Raw genomic sequence first — 20,202 nt, 5'->3', positions numbered from 1 at the left:
TTAATTTTTATATATCAGCTAAGTGTATCAGAGAGTTTTTGGTGGGTTTTCATTGGCTTGACGTGTCTATTCTGCAAGTTTGGAGCACGTAAGTACATTTTCTTTTTTTATTACTTTCAATATCTATTAATAGGATATATATATATATATATATATATATATATATCATCACTTCGAATCTAATGTTTATTTTAAAATTATTTAGGTATATTCTTCGTTTATGTATTGATAATTCATCATCAGAAGTGTATGGATTTATGGACCCTGCTATGTGTATATATTATGATGATGTCCCGAGTTCTGCAACAAAGGTTAGAAATTACATACAAGATAAGTTAATGAAGGAAGACAGAGTTTGCCACCTCCTACCACTTATTCATGGGTAAGTTTTTATGAAATTTTGTTTCTTATTTTTTAATTTTGATATATAACATAGATATTTTATGTGACTTTTGTATTTTCATACACATGTACATAGATCATTGGAATTAATAGTCATGTGTCCAAGAGACAATATTGTGGTAGTCTTTTGTTCACTTCATCATGGTATTGATAAAGACACGAAGAAAATTGTTTCGATGTAAGTTTATCTTTCAAAGAAACTTTATCTTTTATATTGATATTGATAAGTAATTTCATATTTTATGTGGCTTTAAATGGTTTTTTTTAATTAGTGCTTTTGAGGTTCATCAATTTGCAAATTATGGCAATAGAAAAAAGGCTACATGACATAGACCCAATGTAAGTGTGATGAAAATTATAATTCTATATTTAATTTTATGATAATTATTCAATAATTATGTTTTTCATTTGTAGACAAGGAAACAACATAACTCTAATGATTGTGGATACTATGTGATGAAAAATATGTTGGACATTGTCTCTGCAAATATAACTGGATCTTGGATGCAGGTAAAAAAATAACTTTAATTTGTTATTTACTTCGCATTTTGCAACTTAATGATAATTTTCAAAGAATAACTCTATATTATACATTTACGTATTGTAGGTATTTGATGATCCTACAGAATTAACACAAGAAGATTTGTATGATTTGCGACTCCGTTGGGCAAAATGTTTCTTTGAGTTATATAAAGAATAACTTTATGTTTAGTGTTTTTATTTTGTAGTAGAAAATGTGTGTAAACTTTTCTTATCATTTTGTACACTTGTGTATCCTAAATTAATACTTTTGAATAGTTTGACGAATATATATGCATATATATTAGCTATTTGGTGCAATTAAATGTGGTCTGTGTGTTGTGGGAAAAATGTGCAAAGTAGCGACCTTAGATTGGTCTGTGTGGTATTTGTGTATTATATTGAAAATTAGGTAAAAAAATTACAGGTTAAAATAGGGAAAATTGGAATAACAATCAAATTATGCTAAAAACCAGAAAAGATATTACATCGGGCCGTATTAAAAACCGATGTAAAATGTACTCTATTACATCGGGTAAAATGCACACCCAGATGTAAAATATGGCGCTTAAAAAATGGCATGATTTTTCACATCGGGCTTTTCTAAAAACCGATGTAAAAGGTCGTCTATTACATCGGGCACAATGAAAACCCGATGTAAAATATGGCGCATATTTTTGTTTAATAAAAAATTGCATTATCTTTCACATTAGACATCTGAATTCAACCGATGTGGTATGCTAATGTTTCACATCGGGTTTTGGCCCGATGTAAAATGTCTCAGACTTATTACATTGCTGGCTTTACATCGGGTCCAGAACCGATGTAAAAAGTAGTTTTTACCCGATGTAAAAAGTACTTTCTGCACTAGTGCTTGTTTTAAAAATGGTTTGTATTGTTAAAGCTCAACCTTTTAAAAATTAACCCTTGGTTGTTAAAGCTCAACCAACTTCTTTTAAACTTTTTCCTTGTATTGTTAAAGCCTGACTCTTTTTATTAAAACTTGTTAAGTATTGTTAAAGCTTAACATTTTTAAAAAAAACCGTTGAGTATTGTTAAAGCTCAACACCCAAAAAGATTTTAGCCACTTGGCTCTTTTATTTTTCTTTTAAGAGGAACTACAAAAGCTCTGACTTTCATATTGCACTTAAGGGGTATGTAGGCCTAAGATGCAATATCTTATCGAGCTCACTTTTAAAACCTTCTTTTCTCATCCTCCCAATCTATTTAAACAAAAAAACACAAAGGCATTTTATAATAATAACAACAATAATAACAATATTTTCAAAAAGGTTCTTATGGAGTACCATAGATGTGAGGGGTGCTTAAAACCTTTCCCTTGCATAACAAACCCCCAGTACCCAAATCTATGATAAGTTTATTAGTTTTGATTTTAAAGACTTTTGTGGGTTTTATTCGCGCTTTCTCCCATTTCCTTTGGAAACAATAAAGCGCGGTGGCGACTCTGTTTAAAACATATGAGCTAAGTCAATTCAATGACTTTAGTCTCACAAATTTCACCGCTATAGGGGTGGCATTGTATAATTTGGGGGTGACATCTAGAAAGCTCAATTTGTTGAGTAAGGATGTCAATGGGGCGGGGGCGGGGGCGAGGGATACATTCCCATCACAATCTTCGCCTTCGAATCTATTCTCCATCCCCGCCTTCGAATCTATTCTCCATCCCCGCTTCGTATCCCAGCGGATTTTGTCCCCCGTCCCTGCGGGTCCCTACGGATCCCCAAGGTTCATGCAGAGATCCATAAACTTGATTTTATTTATTTATTATTTTAAACTAAATTAATAGTAAAAGTTTCAAAAACTAACCACAAGAAATTTAGAAATTATTCTTTTATGATAAATATATTATTTTAACAATATTTAATCTATAATATTGAGTGTCATGACCACCAAAATTTCAAATAAAAAAATTTGAAATAATCATTTAGATCTCGTTCTTTTACTAACAATGCATATATATTTTAAATTTGTGTATAAGATTAATTATATGAAATGACAAATAAATTTACATAATAATTTAAAATTATCTATAAATTAAGGACATTATACTATTTTAGACGGGGCGGGGGATATTAACGCCAATCCCGTCTCCGAAGTGCATTCGGAGAGACTTTGTTCCTCGTCCCTGTCTCCGCGGAGGAAAAGTTCCCGTCTTTGGGACCTCAAACGGGGAATTCCCACAGAGATCCCGCTAACGGAGATAAGTTGACATCCCTAAGTAGAAATTACCTCGAGATATAATTGATATGCTCTTGAAGCATCTTGGTCGACTGAGTATATCTTCTTAATGGTTTCCTAAATTTCCTTTCTCGTAAAAAGGAATCTAGTTTCTTTTAGTCATGGAGTATGTCTCCTTAATGGTATCCCAAATTTATTTTGATCAAGCAGTTTTCATCTTCACGTGTTCCATATTCTTGATTTCTTGTCTTTTGGTGCAACCTTTGTTCCAGTGACATAACCCAAGTTTTTAACCTCTTATCTTGTTTGCACATTGAACGACCACTCGACATAGTTACTGTTGTCAAATCTGAGGAGAGAGCTTCATGTATATGAATTGCAGATGGAGAATTGGGTTTCTTCAATTTATTATTCTCGAAACAAGCCATCAGAATTATTCAAGAATATCAACAAGAACTGATTCATATATTGTACAGAGGAAGTTTGTTTTAGCTATGATACCATATAAAAATTTTCAGAGAATAATTTCAATATATTTTATTCATAAAGTAGACACAAGAGTCTTTATATGACAAGAGTCAATTAATCTTATTTTAATTTGACTAATTTACTGTTAACATAATATTTTACTGCATAATTTAGCTAATAAAATATTTAATTTATTTTAACAAACTATTAGATTCTCAAAATCCTCAAACTTTCCAAGTATCATATAGTGTATTAGATCATGAACACGACACGCTTTAGCTTTACCATCATTTCTAATTTGAACACAGTAATGAAGTCAGTGATACATTCTATGGATATCAACAGAAAAATTAAGAGAAAAATAATGTCTTAAAATGCTAGTAAAAGGCAACACTTACTGAATGATACATAATTATAAACTATTTTTTAATAAAGTCTTGAACATTTTCTTCCACTCTTAACACATTTCATTTAGAAATGTAACTGAGTTTTTGAATAAGCTAGAAAAACGAAAACACAAAAAAACAAAAATTTAACAATCATTGAAAGGAAGGCTCTCGTACTATATTGCATACATAATACATCACATACAACTCAAATCTTAAACCAAAAGCAAAATATCTCGCAACAATCATTATACACCATTGATGAAAGCAGAAATGAAGAAAGGAAATCAACCGAAAAATAAGGTCTTAAAATGCTTGAAAATAACAATTACAATACACAAACAACTCAAGAATTAAGCCAATCCATAATTTAGAGGTTTCATACACCATTATCATTAATATTATTAAAGAACATAAGTCCCAAAATGTTGCAGTAAAAGTCTCTGGAGAGTCTGAATTGCCATTGCATTTGAAATTGAAGCCCAACACCTACCAAATCACAGGAAAATTTATCACTATTGATTGCCTTTGAGGATAAAAAATAGTATTCATATTTGGTGATGCTGAGTTAAAATAATAAATCATGCAACAGGAGAAAAGTAAGATTGTATTTGGATTAATGAACAATAACTATTCTCATGCTTATGGAAAACAATAAGTATTATTAATAAGTTTAGGAAGAAAAAGCTCACCTTGGACTTAAGTAACATTATAATTGATTTTAACAGTGGGCATATGCTCTGTGATCCAACTCAAATCCTCAGTATAAGTATTCCGCTCACCATCATAGTGATCCCGAATATTGAGAACTTCAAGCTTCTCTAGGTGTAGGATTCCTTTCGGTAAATTCTCAAGTTTGGGGAGTGTGCGTAACTGAAGCTTTTTCAGAGAAGGAAGCGCTGCTTTGTCGATAATAATATCTCTCAATTCATCTAAATCTTCAACATACAGCTCCTTTAGTTTCTGAAACCCTCCGTCTTCAAAATGCAAACATACACCTACATAAGCATTACTGACTAAAGAGAGGGACAACAAGTGTTGCAAACGTTTTAGGGATTGCATTGGATCTTCAGTTAAAACGGACGCCACCAAACTCAACACAACAAGATTTTGAAGCTCTGGAATCCACTTTGGCAACTTCTGTAAACACCCTTCTAGTGTAACTTTTTGAAGCATAGTTGGCGGAGAAATCAAATTCAGATGGACGCCAAAATATGATGAGGAAACATATAGTTTCTCCAAGTGCCGCATATCATTGATTGAAGAAGATAGTATGCTTTCATTGTCTGGATGAACATTAATCAATCCCAAATCCCTCATCTGTTTCAGCTTTCCTAACCCTTTAATTACTTCTGCTACTCTAAACCCTATAGTAATAGCATTTCGTAGAGTTTGTAGAGAAGTCATCTCTCCAATACCATTCTGTAGTTCTTCAAAACACATTTTATCGCCGATAAGATGTCTTAGCTTTCTAAGCTTGCTAATCTCTTTTGGCAAAACAAGGGAAAATACGGTACCTGTAACTCTTACTTCTAAGGTCTCTAGGTTCTGGAGCATGCCAATGGATTTGGAAAGTTCTGTAACCCCTCTTAATTCGAGGTGTAAATACTTCAAATGGATCAAATTTCCAAACTCAGGAAACGGATGGAGATATGGCATACCTTCAGGATCAAGAACCTTCAACAACCTGAATTTTATAGGGATTATCCAAGAATCCGTAGAAGCTGATACATCATTTTTAAAAAAAAACAATGACCGAACATGCGACCTTTCAATATGCAAATTTAAATCATCAAGACCCGCTCTTAATTCGGTAGTCACTAATAAGCGTCGTACAATTCCACTTAAGTTTGACTGTCCATCATCACTAACATGCTTGCAAAAGTTTAAATCCTCATTTTTTTCAAGGATCATATCGTGTATTAGATCATGAACACGACAACGCTTAACCTTACCATCAATTCTAAGCGAGGATACTTGCACCAAGCTTCTATGGATCAACTCTGTTAAATACCCTTGTGCAACTTCTTCCAAAGTCTTCCCACTTTCCTCCTTCACAAACCCTTCAGCTATCCATTGTCGAATCACTCTCTTTGATCTAACTAAATAATCTTCTGGATATATTCCAAAATACAACAAACATGGCTTGAGATAATAAGGCAAATCATCATAACTTAAACCTAAAATTTTGTTTATCCCAATTAAATGTGTATCTTTCTTTAACTCGAAACTTAGGTTTTCTCTAAATCTCTGCCACTCAGACACATTTTTGTCTCGTGTAGACAGAAGACCACCAATGGCAACAATTGCTAGTGGTAACCCCTTGCATTTTTGAACAATTTCATTAGCTATATCACTGAGCTCTTCTGGACAACATCCACCATCGTCAAATTGGAATGCCTTCTTATTGAACAACTCCAAAGATTGTTCATGAGTTAAAGGTTGCAACTCAAGCAATTCAACAAAAGAAGATTTTTTACAAGACATCACAACATCTAGGTTTCTTGTTGTGATAAATATCCTACTTCCTCTTTTATTATCAATTGCAGCAAATTCAATATCATCCCAAAAATGTACATCCCAAACATCATCAAACATGACAACATACCTCTTTTGCTGCAAGTACTTTCGCACTTCATTGGTCAATGACGCTCGATCCATTTGAGAAATATCCCTAGGAGCATTGTCTCCTTCTTCTGTCAATGACGCTCGATCCATTTGAGAAATATCCCTATGAGTATTGTCTCCTTTTTCTTTGCAAATCTTTACCAACATCTCCCTCAATAAGTCTTCAGCATTATATGATTGAGAGACTGTGATCCATACACGACAATCAAAGTGTCTGACGACATCTTGGCTGTCAAAAACTTTCTTGGCAAGAGTGGTTTTTCCTTGGCCACCCATTCCTACCACAGAAACTACAGTGCGCTCATCCCTTCCCTTTACCATCCAATCAATCAATCTTTTCCTTGGCTCTTCAAAGCCCACAAATTCAGATTCTTCAATGTAAAGAGCACCCAATCGAGGGTCATGCCATTTGGCAGTCCGAATTCTTCTATAACTGCTTGATCCTTGTTCAAGAGAACGTTGGAAGCCATATCTTTCACTTCTTTTCTTGATCTCACGAATAGATAACTTAATCGCTTGAATCTCGGACTGTATTTGATGGCGAGCGACAATTTTCTTGAGTAAGTGAGCAATCTTTTGGAATATAGGTACACATCGAGAAACACGAGGTTGTTGTTCCACCTTCAGCTGGATCATATACTCATCAATGACATCTTCAATGCGAAAAGCTGCTTCCCTAACTTGCTTCACCCAAGTTTTGACTCCTTCAGTTGTTGAAGCTTTTTTATCAGCATCCTTAAGAAATGCTTGAATACATTCAAGTTCATCTTTAATGTCTGCAAACTCCTTGTGAATACCTCTCAACAGCTTGACTTCTTTCGTTAAGAGTGGAAGTAGTTGATCAATAACTAATGACACAGCGATTTCCGCCATATGAGTTGAGAGCTGATTATTGTGTTTTGTGAGATGAAGATGTACGTACTACTACAAAGTTTGTATTACTATCATGAATAAATGGGAATCTATAAACCATGTCTTGTGGATAAGGTAACAAACAAGTACCTCGTCTTGTTATATAAAAAATAGATTTCTTTGGTCTCTTTTATAAAAAAAAAAAATACATATAGATATTTTAAGATGTATTATCATCATTCTAGCAACTTGCACCGTTTAAATGAGAGGTCTAAACAAATATAAATTTGAAAGTAAATCTTACAATGGAATGAGTCCGGACAAACCCTTGGGCAGTTTATTCACTCATTAATGAGTGTTTATTTCAAAACACATGGGTGAGTCCAAATTTTAAAATTTGGACAAACTCATGGACAGTTTCTCCACACCTAAACAGTAAGTTCGAGGAAATTTTATATTTCTTAATGAACCCTACACTATAAGCCTTTTGTAAATAAATCTTATAATAAATCATACACACTTTTATTCAATAATAAGATCAAATATTCAAACAAAATATTGATAAACCATACATCAATGTTCATAAAATAACATACCATAATACAAAATTTCAAAATGTTAATATCAAAATCCAAAGTAAAAAACAACTATTGCGTGTATCTTATGCATGTGTTCCTCTTCGACATCCTATACTGTAATGCATGTTGTGCCTCTCTTAAATGGCTTGCAGGGTGGCAATATGAATAGTTCCTTACTTAAACTATCCTCTAGCAATAACCTCTTTCTCAATGGCCACAATACGGTGACATACTGGAAACACATCTATGACATGGTTTGACATACTAGCAACACATCTAGAGCACAAGGATATAATCTCCAAGGGCCATGTCTCACGGTGCTCACCATATGATATGAAACAAATATCATCTGGCACAAGCAATCAAGAGAAACTTAGAACGACTTGTTAGACGAAAGGCAATGATTTAGAGGGGTGAATAGATCCCTAATAAAATTTTCTAATTAAAATTTTGTTTTAAATATATTTTCTATGGAAAGCAGAGCAATTCTAGATCGACACTCGTCTATCCCGAATCGTTATTGAAAGAATAAGATATGTGTATTAAACCGTAATGTTATGATATTAACGTACCACAAATAATTAGAAAACAAATCAATATGTTATTGTAAAAATAAATTTGAATACTTTTACACTTTGATAATTGTCTCCAATGAAATATCAAATGAAAAATGACTAAGACAATTTATCAAACATTGGGTGTGTAATAAACACTAAGTTAATTTTTCTTTGAGTTCATGATATGAAAAATCAATTGCAATTGTTTAGATTGCAATTATATTAACAAAACAGTTCGAAATACTTCAACATAAACAGAATTATCAGTATACGAAATTGCACACTAAATGAATTATCGAATTATAAAGAGTGTGTGTGTGTGTGTGTGTGTGTGTGTGTGTGTGAGAGAGAGAGAGAGAGAGAGAGAGAGAGAGACATACACACACAAGGATTTGTTTAGGCAGTTCCCAAATCGGCCTCGCTATGGGTACGCATGCTCTCAATTCCAATGGAATTGAGATATTCAATAATTCTTTGCAAGAAATTGTTTACAAGAGAGAAATAAAAGTTCAAACCCCTAAATCCCAAATTTGATGTTAAATCTATCTTCTTCTCTTCCCTTGATTTTAAGTTAGATCAAGTGTCCCGAGATCTTCAATTTGATCCTCAGGTTATCTCTACTTATTTGATAGAAACTCCTTTCTTTAAAGCTTTCACTCGGCTGAATCTCAATTGCAAGATCTTGTCACAAAAACCCAATTTGATCCTCCAGTTACTGTTAATTGTTTGACAGAAACCCCTTTCTTCAAAGTTTTCACTCGGATGAATCCAAATCGCAAGTTCTTGTGCAAAGACCCCCAAATCACAAAGTACTTCATCTCAATCTGAGGTACTTGTCCCTGAAAATAGGGGAGAAGTCAGAAAAAGGAACTGGGATGGTAGAAAGAATGTAGAAGTAAGTCTAAGCCACGATACAAGAATCTTGAATGCCATTATTGTCACAAAGCATGACACGTACAAAAGTATTTTTATCAGTGGAAAAGGGATAACAAAGGCAAGAAATGTAAGTTTAAACAAAGGATTATGAAGATCACGATTGTTATCGTGTTACTACTGCTACATGTAATGATCTTGTTATTTTGCATGATCATGAGTCTGTTAATCTCGTACCTGACAAGAGCATGTGGATATTTGACAATGGTGCTACATTGCATGTTACATCAAGGAAGGATTTCTTCACGTCTTATACTTCTGGGGACTTTGGAGTATTGAAGATCGGTAATGACTATGTATCTAAGGTAATTGGTGTTGGTGATGTTATATTGCAAACCAAAATGGGAATTCAATTGTTTCTTATAGGTGTCAACCATGCTCCAGATGTCCGCTTTAATTTGATCTATATGCATATGCTTGATGATTGTGGTTATGACAATCACTTTGATTCTGGAAAGTGAAAACTCTACAAAGGTAACATAGTTTTGGCTAAAGGGGATAAGCTTTCTAAACTGTATTGGACAAAAGATTTGGTTGTTGATCGGAAAATAGCAAGTGTACTATTTTTACTGATGTAGTAATAATATGATTAATCCCAAGTATCGATCTCGCGGACTGCGTAGAAAATATAAGTTATCATAACGATTCATTTGAACAAAAGAATATGGGGTTTTTTGTGTTTGTTTGGAAATAAAACTGAATTATAACAAATTAAAGAAAAGCGTAAGATAAAGTTTTTGAATGTATGAGAAAGCGTGCTAGGGTTAGGTGTTTGAATTGCCTTGTAACAAAATTTACGCCATATTTTAGGAAATATTTTTAGGATGGTTTACTACCAAATCTCACGAATGTTTTCATTAATTCCTTAACTGAAAACCTTTGATGATTATCTTTAATCCTAATTCCTTAGCTATTAGAGTTAACATCAAGCATCTTATTGTTTTGATCCAGAATTAAACGGATACTATGGTTGAATCCTCATTCCCAAGTGATTTCACCGTAGTATTATTGTGCAAAATGCATTGAGTTGGTTTGTCCGACCTAAATCTCAACCATAGATCAAGAACTATTTTTCCGATAGTAAAAGCATTAAGAAATTTGCACAATAAAGTAAACTCATAGAAACTTCAATAACATAGAAATATGGAAATAGGGTTCATCACAAAAGCAATTCAGGGACACCCCCTAGTATTGGGGGGGTTTAGCTACTCATAATATTTAAAGAATTAATAAAAGAGATGATAGAAATTACAACAAATATGGACTTCTTTGATCTTCAATTGCAATTTTCCCTTGAAGATCTCCGTTCTCCGAATCCGTTCTTCGTTCTTATTCTCTTGTCAAAACTCTTCAATATGATCCAAGATACCCAATGCTTTCCAAAAACTAGATTTAAATAGTGATAGGTCATTCAATAGCGATGTAAGATGCCTAAAACGCCCTTTATGAATCAGGAAATTGAAATATTCAAAAAGCCAAAATATTTAGAGTTTCAGCTAACACGGCCGTGTCATTTGACACGGGTGCCCGAGTCAGCTTCTGCCAAGTTTCTTTAAAATGTGTAGCTGCTGCCAATTTGACACGAGAGCCCGTGTCTGCTTCTTTCCGTGCGCTCCTTCTTCGCTTTTTTTCATACTTTTTTCTAAGGCTTCATAATTCTTCCGCTCTTGTGCTAATTCTTTTGGAGTTCTTCTCTTGCATCTGAAATCACAAAACACTACCAAAACAAGGTCTCAAAAGCATCTAATTCTAATAAAAACCAAACAAAGACAAGTTTGCAAAAGATGAAATAACTTAATCAAAACGATAAAAAGATAAACTATAGTGTTACCGAAATTACATATTTTTTTGCCAAATAATTAATGGAAAGTATGTAGAACTTGTGGCCGATCAGTTTTTAGGGACAGTGTGAATGCTATCGACATAGAAGCATCTTTGTGGCACCGAAGACTTAGTCATATTAATGAAAAGGGTTGAATGTTTTTGCTAAAAAGGGTGTTCTTCCATGATTTAAGAATGCAGATTTGAAGAAGTGTTCTCATTGCATGGCTAGTAAATAGACTAGAGTATCTTTCAAGAGACATCCTCCCTCAAGGAAGTCAAAGTTGCTTCAATTGTTACATTCTGATGTTTGTGGTCCATTAAATGTATAATCCTTTAGTGGTGCACTTTATTTTGTTACCTTTATTAATGATTGTTCTAGGAAACTAAGGGCTTATGCCTTGAAGAAAAAAGACCAGGTGTTATAGAATTCAAAGAATTCCATGATATGGTAGAGAGGCAGATAGACGAGAAGCCGAAATGTGTTCGTTTTGATAATGATGGTGAGTATTGTGGACCATTTGATGCTTTGCAAGCAACATATGGTATTGCACTTGAACAAACTCCTTCTAAAACTCCTCAATTTAATGGTTTAACAGAGAGGATGAATCATTATTGGGGTGAGGCACTTTACACGAGGATGTATGTTCTTAATCTCAATCTTACTATTTCTTTGAATAGTGAAGTTCCAGACAAATTTTAGTTTAGAAAGAATGTAAAGTATCATTATTTGAGAGTCTTTGGTTGTAAGGATTTTGTGCATATTCCAAAGGATGAAATATCTAAGTTGGATGCAAAGTCAAAAAAATGTATCTTTATCGGCTATGTGCAAGATGAGTTTGGTTACAAGTTGTATGATCATGTATGTAACACCATAATTTACCCCGGTGAATAATAATAAAATCAGAGTGCAAAATTTCATTTAAAACATGCCATCACAAAACTAGGATGTCACATTCTTCAAAAACATAAACATTTGCTCGCAATTATTTACGGATACATAACACATTTAAGTCGGATGAACCGATGAACAAAACATAATCTTCAAAACATCTTTTATTACGTAGCGGAAATATTCATAATTCAATTAAAAACCAACATGATAACTTAATTCAACAATTACCAACATCAATATTTGATAAGGCCTTAACAGTTATTCAAAATCCAACAAAGAAAACAAATTAGCATTCATCCCCCTAGTGTTACGTATCAGAGCAACGACGCCGACTCGAACTAACTGAAAGTAAACATCCTTCACTTCTCACCTGCGTGTTCCAACATAAGGGTAACATTCAAATAGAAGGGGTGAGATATCATATCAATATAAAGAAATGTATGATAATAAGTATATGAAGAATAAAGTCATACACATTTCACCAACTTTAAATCATCATTGTCAACTTCACAAAATCACCATCATCATCCATCAACAAGTAATATACAAGTATTCAACAACAAACAACTCAACATCACATCATTGGTTATAAAATGCAATGAGACCAACACCGACTAAAATGCATGTGGTAGATAAAAGACATAACCCCTCAACATAATGCCAATATATAGAGGCAGCAACAAGGCATAAGCCTTCAACGATTCTCCAATTCAGGCCAACAACAGAGCATAAGCCCTCAACAATGCAATGTATGCGACTTCGACATGCAACAATACAACTATGCAACCATAAGGCATAAGCCTTCTACAAACGCCAATATAGGTCATCACTTCATCGTCATCGCAAAGCCACAACATACACTCATAAACAACAGCTAGCAAACAAGATAAAAATATCTTTCTCAAACAATCATCCATTACAATGTATAAACATAGAAAATTCAAGTATTTGGTTTTCATCAAAATTCTGCTCAAAGACCATCCAAACGACTCCAGTAAATTCAGGAAAATTCACTAAAACTCGTGATAAATCACTATTGTCCAAGACCAATTCAGTTTTTCAAAATATAAAAAAAATTCTTTTAGGGCTCGCTAAGTAAACAAGCGATTATGCAAAAAAATTCTACTACGGGTTCGCTATTGTCCCAGCCACTTTTCCTTCCAAAAACCCATCATAGACAGTCTGGTTTTACGAAAAAAATGATATATTCATGTTTCCCTATTCATATAAAATCTATTGGGATCATAAAAACACAATTGTACAACGTCACTTTCGACACTGAATTTACAGTCAACATGGAATTTTGCGAAAACCGACAACAAGACCAAATTTCATGAAATAGAAGCAATACAACACATAGCAACAAGAAATTGTCATCAAACATGCAACAATAATCAATTATATGAAATTCCCATTCAAAACCTAAGAATATCAACATAGAACCAAAACCTCAGTCCTATCTACTAATCATCATACCCAACCTTACCTTGGATTAGTTATTCTCTACTCTTCCAATAGATTCTTGCTCTAGCCTCCTTGTGCCTCTTCTCCTATTTCATGATAACCTCTCTATTTCATGTTCTCTAACTTTTCTTCCCAATTCTCTTTTTTTCTCTTATTTTTGGTTAACCCTTTACTAACTTCTATCTCACTAATGGACTTAACAACAACTCCCCCCCCCCCAACCCATATTCCTTACGCTAACACTACATAGGCCAACTAATTATATAATCATTTATTCTATTATTATTATTATTATTATTATTATTATTATTATTATTATTTAACTTCTAATAAAATATCATAACCTCTAATGTCTAGCCACACCCTCATGTTTCTACACAAATTTACAAATAAACCACAATTGTACCAAATAATTCACAAATAATTAATTAAATAATTGAAGAAAAATAAACAGACGTTACAATGTAGGGAAGAAGCTTATCTGAAGTCGCGATGTAGTATTCATGGAAGACCAAGCTATTGAAGATATTGATAAGGTATATAAGACTACATTCAAGAAAGATATAATTTTGTCTAATATTGATCCTGTTCAGTTACCTAATCATAATTTAGATGCTTGCTGATGATCAAAATGGAGAGCCATGTGATTATGTTGATGATCAACAACTTGGAGATGAGGTGAATATACCAACTAATGATTATAAAAGGGAGAATGATATTTCATAGAATGAGAATCTTGGTGAAGCTCTAAAATCATCTCAAGTTCAACTCAGGAGGTCTAACAGGCAGAGACAATATTCTACAAGGTATAATTTTGATGAGTATGTGACCTTGACTAATGAGGGTGAACCTGGGTGTTTTTAAGAGGCCATGAAAAGTGATGAAAATCAAAAGTAGTTGGATGCAATGCATGATGAGATGAAATCATTGCATGATAATCACACTTATGATTTAGTGAAGTTGCTTAAAGGTAAAAGGGCTTTGGAACACATGTGGATTTATAACATTAAACATGGGAGCAACTCTAAGTCTCCAAGGTATAAAGCTAGATTAGTGGTGAAAGGTTTCCGTCAAAGAAATGATATTGACTTTAATGAGATTTTCTCACTTGTTGTAAAAATGTCATCAATTAGAACTGTGTTGAGTTTGAGCTAATGGATGTGAAAATAACTTTCCTTCACGGTGATTTGAAGGAAGAGATCTACATGAAAAAACCTAGTGGTTTTCAAGTTAAAAAGAAAAGAAATCATGTGTGTAGATTGAGAAAGAGATTATATGGGTTAAATCAAACTCCAAGGAAATGGTAAAAGAAGTTTGAGTCTATTATACGCGATCAAGGATACCCGAATACTACTTCAGATCATTGCGCCTTTGTTAGAAAATTTTCTAATGATGAATTAATTATCCTATTGTTATATGTTGATGATATGCTCATTGTAGGGAAAAATATTTCTAACATTGACAGGTTAAAGAAGCAGTAGGGCGAGTCATTTGCCATGAAAGACATGAGAGCAGCTAAACAAATTTTTGGCATTAGAATCATGCATGACAGAAAGGAGAAGAAACTTTAGATGTCACAAGAACATAATATTGAAAGAGTGATACAAAGATTCAAAATGAAAAGTTCTAAGGCAGTAAGCAGTCCTCTTGCTACTCATTTCAAGTTGAGTTATAATCAAAGTTCTTCAAGTAAAGGTGAAATATTTGATATGAAACATGTTCTTTATGCATTTAATGTGGGTAGTTTAATGTATTTACAAAAGAATAATAAAGATAAGAAATTCACAATATATTTTTAAAAATATACGAATTCAATCAATATATATGCAATTGCAATAAAGAATTCAACTAATATATTTGCAATTGCAGTAAAGAATTCAATATGTAAGAAATTTGCGTCCAATAGAATTTGAACTTATACCAAAGGTTTAGAAAGACCTCTGTCCTATCCATTAGACAATGGATGCTTTTATTTTTTTTCTTTCATTTTTTACAAATTTTTTTTACGAAAAAAAATTCTAAAAAATCTCTATCTATCTATCTATAAAATCTCTATACACACCCACAGTGGACAATGTCAATTATAATCGCGGTGAAACTTATGAAGGTTATCTCTTACTATTTTATGTGACAGCCTGACAGGTAATTGTGGTAATGGTGGGGTGTTTCCCTTCAACACCCAAAAAACTTGCAATGACCATTGCATGTTCCCTCTCTGGAGCTGTTGTTTTAGTTGTTGGAATGCACCTTTCTTATGTCAATGTTGAACCCCAACGAGCCCAAACCATGGCTCGCGATAAGTTTGTCTTACATACGCTGAGAAAGAAGTATGGTTACATTCCTCCATCAGAGGCCCAAAGTATGGCTCGCGATGATTCCCAAAAAGAAAATACCTGAATGAGACTTTGGGATTAAATGTTACATATGGGGGTGCTGTTGATTGCTGAAAGCTTTGGTTTTCATTCTTGCTCTTTTGACTTATTGATTTCTTAGAGTGAATGAAGAATAAATGGTTGATGCTAATATTCACAAGCATAATTTAAATGTTTGTAGTGTTACCTTCATGTGAGTTTCTGCAATGGGCATAGTTGCACTCTTATCAAATGTGTGTTAAGGTTGCAGTCTGTTTTAAGGATATTTTAGTTGATAATCAAATAGTTGCAATGGTATTGGAGGCATCAAATCGACAGTGTTTGATCGAACTTTTCTAATTAGATATCTCTAATGCCTCTATTTTATTTCGGTTGAACTTCAACTTATCAAGGCCTTTCAGTGTTAGTGTTTGTATTTGAATGGAGAAAATTATTAATGTTTAGCTCAAAAATCAAATTTCTTTGTTACTTCATGATGGAAGTTACGTTATTCCTTTCTTCATGGTAAAAAAGTTACCTTATTCCTTTGTTACTTAATGATAGAATTTGTCTTATTCCTTTGCTATTTAATGATAGAAGTTACCTTATTCCTTTCTTCATGATAGAAGTTACCTTGCTCCAAAGTTATATTATTCCCTTGTTATATAAAAATAGAAATTATGCAAACAAAGTCTCAAGCAAAACAAACCGTGTAGTCTTTACATAACAAAACATAAAAAATCAGGGCTAAACTCAAATGGCGGAAATGGCGGTGTCTTTAGTTGTTGACCAACTACTCCCATTATTAAGGGAAGAAGCCAAACTGTTGAGAGGTGTTCACAAGGACTTTGAAGACATTAAAGATGAACTCGAGAGCATTCAAGCATTCCTTAAGGATGCTGATGAAAGAGCCGCAACCGCAACAACTTAAGGAGACAACATTGATGAAGGAGTCAAAACTTGGGTGAAACAAGTTAGGGAAGCGGCTTTTCGCATTGAAGATATCATGGATGATTCTTTGATCCAAGTGGCACAGCAGGCTCGTGTTGCAGGATGTGTAGCTTTATTCCATAAGATCAGAACTATAATCCCTCGTCATCAAATAGCGTCTGAAATTCATGACGTTAAGTCATATATTCGCGGGATCAAGGAAAGAAGTGAAAGATATGGCTTCAAACTTTCTTTAGAACAACGATCAAGCAGTTTTAGAGATAGCCGAAATTCCAAATGGTACGACCCTCGAGAGGCTGCTCTTTACATTGAAGAATGTGAAGTTGTAGGCTTTGAAGTGCCAAGAAAACAATTGATTGATTGGATGGTAAAGGGAAGAGATGAGCGCACTGTCATATATGTGGTAGGAATGGGAGGACAGGGAAAAACCACTCTTGCCAAGAAGGTTTTTGACAGTAACGAAGTCATCAGACACTTCGATTGTCGTGTATGGATAGCAGTCTCTTAATCATATAATGTTGAAGAGTTGCTGAGGGACATGTTGATAAAGTCTTACAAAGAAAAACGAGACAATGCTACTAGGAATTTTTCTCAAATGAATCGAGGGTCTTTGATTGAAGAAGTGAGAAAGTACTTGCAGCAAAAAAGGTACGTTATCGTGTTTGATGATGTTTGGAATGTACATTTTTGGGATGATATTGAATTTGCTTTAATTGATGATAAAAATGGTAGTAAGATATTGATAACAACAAGGAACCTAGATGTTGTGGTGTCTTGTAAAAGATCTTCTTTAGTTGAAGTGCTTGAATTGCAACCTTTAACTAAAGAACAATCTTTGGAGTTGTTCAATAAAAAGGTATTCGGATTTGACTATGATTGGTGGGTGTTGTCCTAAAGAGCTCCAGGATATAGCTTATGAAATTGTTGAAAAATGCAAGGGATTACCATTGGCAATTGTTTCCATTGGCGGTCTTTTGTCTTCAAGAGAGAAAAATGTGTTTGTGTGGCAGAAATTTAGAGAAAACTTAAGTTTGGACCTAAAGAAAGATACACATTTAATTGGGATAAAACAAATTTTAAGTTTAAGTTACAATGATTTGCCTTACTATCTTAAGTCATGTTTGTTGTATTTTGGAATATATCCAGAAGATTTTGAAGTTAAAGCCAAGAGAGTGATTCGACAGTGGATAGCCGAAGGGTTTGTGAAGGAGGAAAAGGGAAAGACTTTGGAAGAAGTTGCAGAAGGATATCTAATAGAGTTGATCCATAGAAGTTTGGTGCAAGTATTTTTGCTAAGAATTGATGGTAAAGTTAAATTTTGTCGTGTTCATGATCTAATACGAGATATGATCCTTGAAAAAAATGAAGATTTAAATTTTTGCAAGTATATTAGTGATGATGGACAATCAATCTTAAGTGGAAAAACTCGACGCTTATCTGTAACAACGACCAATTTTTATAATGTAGTTCCGCGTACTGAAAGGTCGCATGTTCGGTCATTATTTATTTTTGGTGAGTCAACTTCGTCCTCTTTAGGGAGAATCCCTACAAAATTCAGGTTATTGAAGGTTCTTGATTATGATTGTTTGGAAATATCCCGTCTTCCACGTAAGGTTGGAAGTTTGATCCATTTGAAGTATTTAAGGCTATGTTTGCGAGTTTGGAGGGGAGGGAAGGGGAAGGCTTCCGAAAACGAATTTTTAAAAAAATATAGAAAAATATTTGACATTTTTTGAAAAAATGAATTTGTTTAGAATGATAAAAGAGTCATTATCACTACAAGATTTATAATTTTCAAAATAGTATAACAACCTAAAAGATATTTTGAAAATTTATAGAAGTCCTCCAAAACTCTCCAAAACCCTACTTCAATACAATTTTTGAGTTCCCCATTTTATGGGGTTTTTGGTGTTATGAATAAAATCAAACCCTCCAAAACCCTCCTACCCAAAATCTTTTTATTCTTTTCACTCAATTCTTCATATTTTCTAAAGCCCTCACCTCCCTTCCCCTCCAAACTCCCAAACATAGCCTAAGGTTCAATTTTTTTGGGGACTTTAAAATCCTAAAATCCATTGGCATGCTCCAGAACCTAGAGACCTTAGAAGTATGGACTGGAGATACCCTTCAGTTGCCGAAAGAGATTAGCAAGCTTAGAAAGCTAAGACATCTTATCAGCAATGAGATTTCTTTGATTGAACTAAAGAATGGTATTGGAGAGATGACATCCCTACAAACGCTTCGTAATGTTGACCCTCTCTGTATACCACCATGCTTATGATGGTCTATGTTTGCATTTTGAAGATGGATGGTTTCAGAAACTAAAGGAACTGCATATTGGTTATTCAAATAATTTGAGAGATATTATAATCGAAAAAGGAGCACTTCCTTCTCTGAAAAAACTTCGGTTAGACGAACTCCCCACATTGAAGAATATAGCCATTGGCATCCAACACTTAGAGAAGCTTGAAGTTCTATCTATTTTGAGAATGGAAGAAGAATTTATACAAAGTATTTCTACTGAGGATTGGAATTGGATGATGGAGCATGTTCCCACTGTACAAATTACTAACCGTGTTGGAAGGGTTATTCCAAACCCAGGGAGATCGAAAGCATGATTGGGCCCGTTTGTTTTGGCTTTTTTTAAAAATGATTTTTATAGTGTTACCAAATTTTGTGAAAAAAATTTTTACAAAGAAACTTTTTATAAAAGCTTCAAATGAAAATTTTGTTTGAATAGTTATTCTTAAAATGTGATTTTAGGTATTACATTTATTTATGAAAAAAAAAATTGGATATCAAAATTTCAAAAAATCAATTAATTTTGAAGCTATTTCAACTAGATTTTCATAAAAATCATTTTTAAAATACAACTTTTTGAAAAAATTATGATTTTGACTAAGTTTTGGTCTTCAATTATGTATGTTTATGTTACAAGATGTCAAAATTAGTGTTTCATTTTAGAAAAAACGAATATAAAAAAACTTGTAATATTTTGAAAAACGGTTTTAGAAAATCTATTTTCAAAAATACAAAGAAAAAATCCATTTTTTGAAAGCTGAAACAAACTGGCCCTTATCATACTCAATGAGAAAAAAAAAGGTCTGCTTTTTCTTCCTTATACATTTTTTGTACTAATGTTTTCCATAGGCATGAGTATAATTATTGTTCACTCATCCAAATAAGAGCTTTCTTTTC

At 33.4% G+C, this 20,202-nt stretch overlaps 1 protein-coding gene and 1 pseudogene across 1 annotated transcript; one reads left to right on the top strand and one right to left on the bottom strand.

Moving 5' to 3' along the window:
- Positions 1–4,130: 4,130 nt before the first annotated feature.
- On the bottom strand, positions 4,131–7,618 carry LOC131662345 (disease resistance protein RPM1-like). The gene is made up of 2 exons (XM_058932107.1): positions 4,667–7,618; positions 4,131–4,463 (listed from the first exon to the last, which is right to left on the bottom strand). The coding sequence occupies exon 1, from the start codon at positions 7,473–7,475 to the stop codon at positions 4,674–4,676; it is 2,802 nt and encodes a 933-aa protein (XP_058788090.1). The 5' UTR covers positions 7,476–7,618; the 3' UTR covers positions 4,131–4,463; positions 4,667–4,673.
- A 9,064-nt stretch (positions 7,619–16,682) lies between these two features.
- On the top strand, positions 16,683–19,622 carry LOC131658812 (disease resistance protein RPM1-like; annotated as a pseudogene).
- Positions 19,623–20,202: the final 580 nt, after the last annotated feature.

Source organism: Vicia villosa, linkage group LG3, assembly GCF_029867415.1.
Source record: "Vicia villosa cultivar HV-30 ecotype Madison, WI linkage group LG3, Vvil1.0, whole genome shotgun sequence".
Lineage (NCBI taxonomy): Eukaryota > Viridiplantae > Streptophyta > Magnoliopsida > Fabales > Fabaceae > Vicia > Vicia villosa.
Note: the sequence above shows the minus strand (reverse complement) of the source record. Positions and strands in the feature narration are given on the sequence as shown.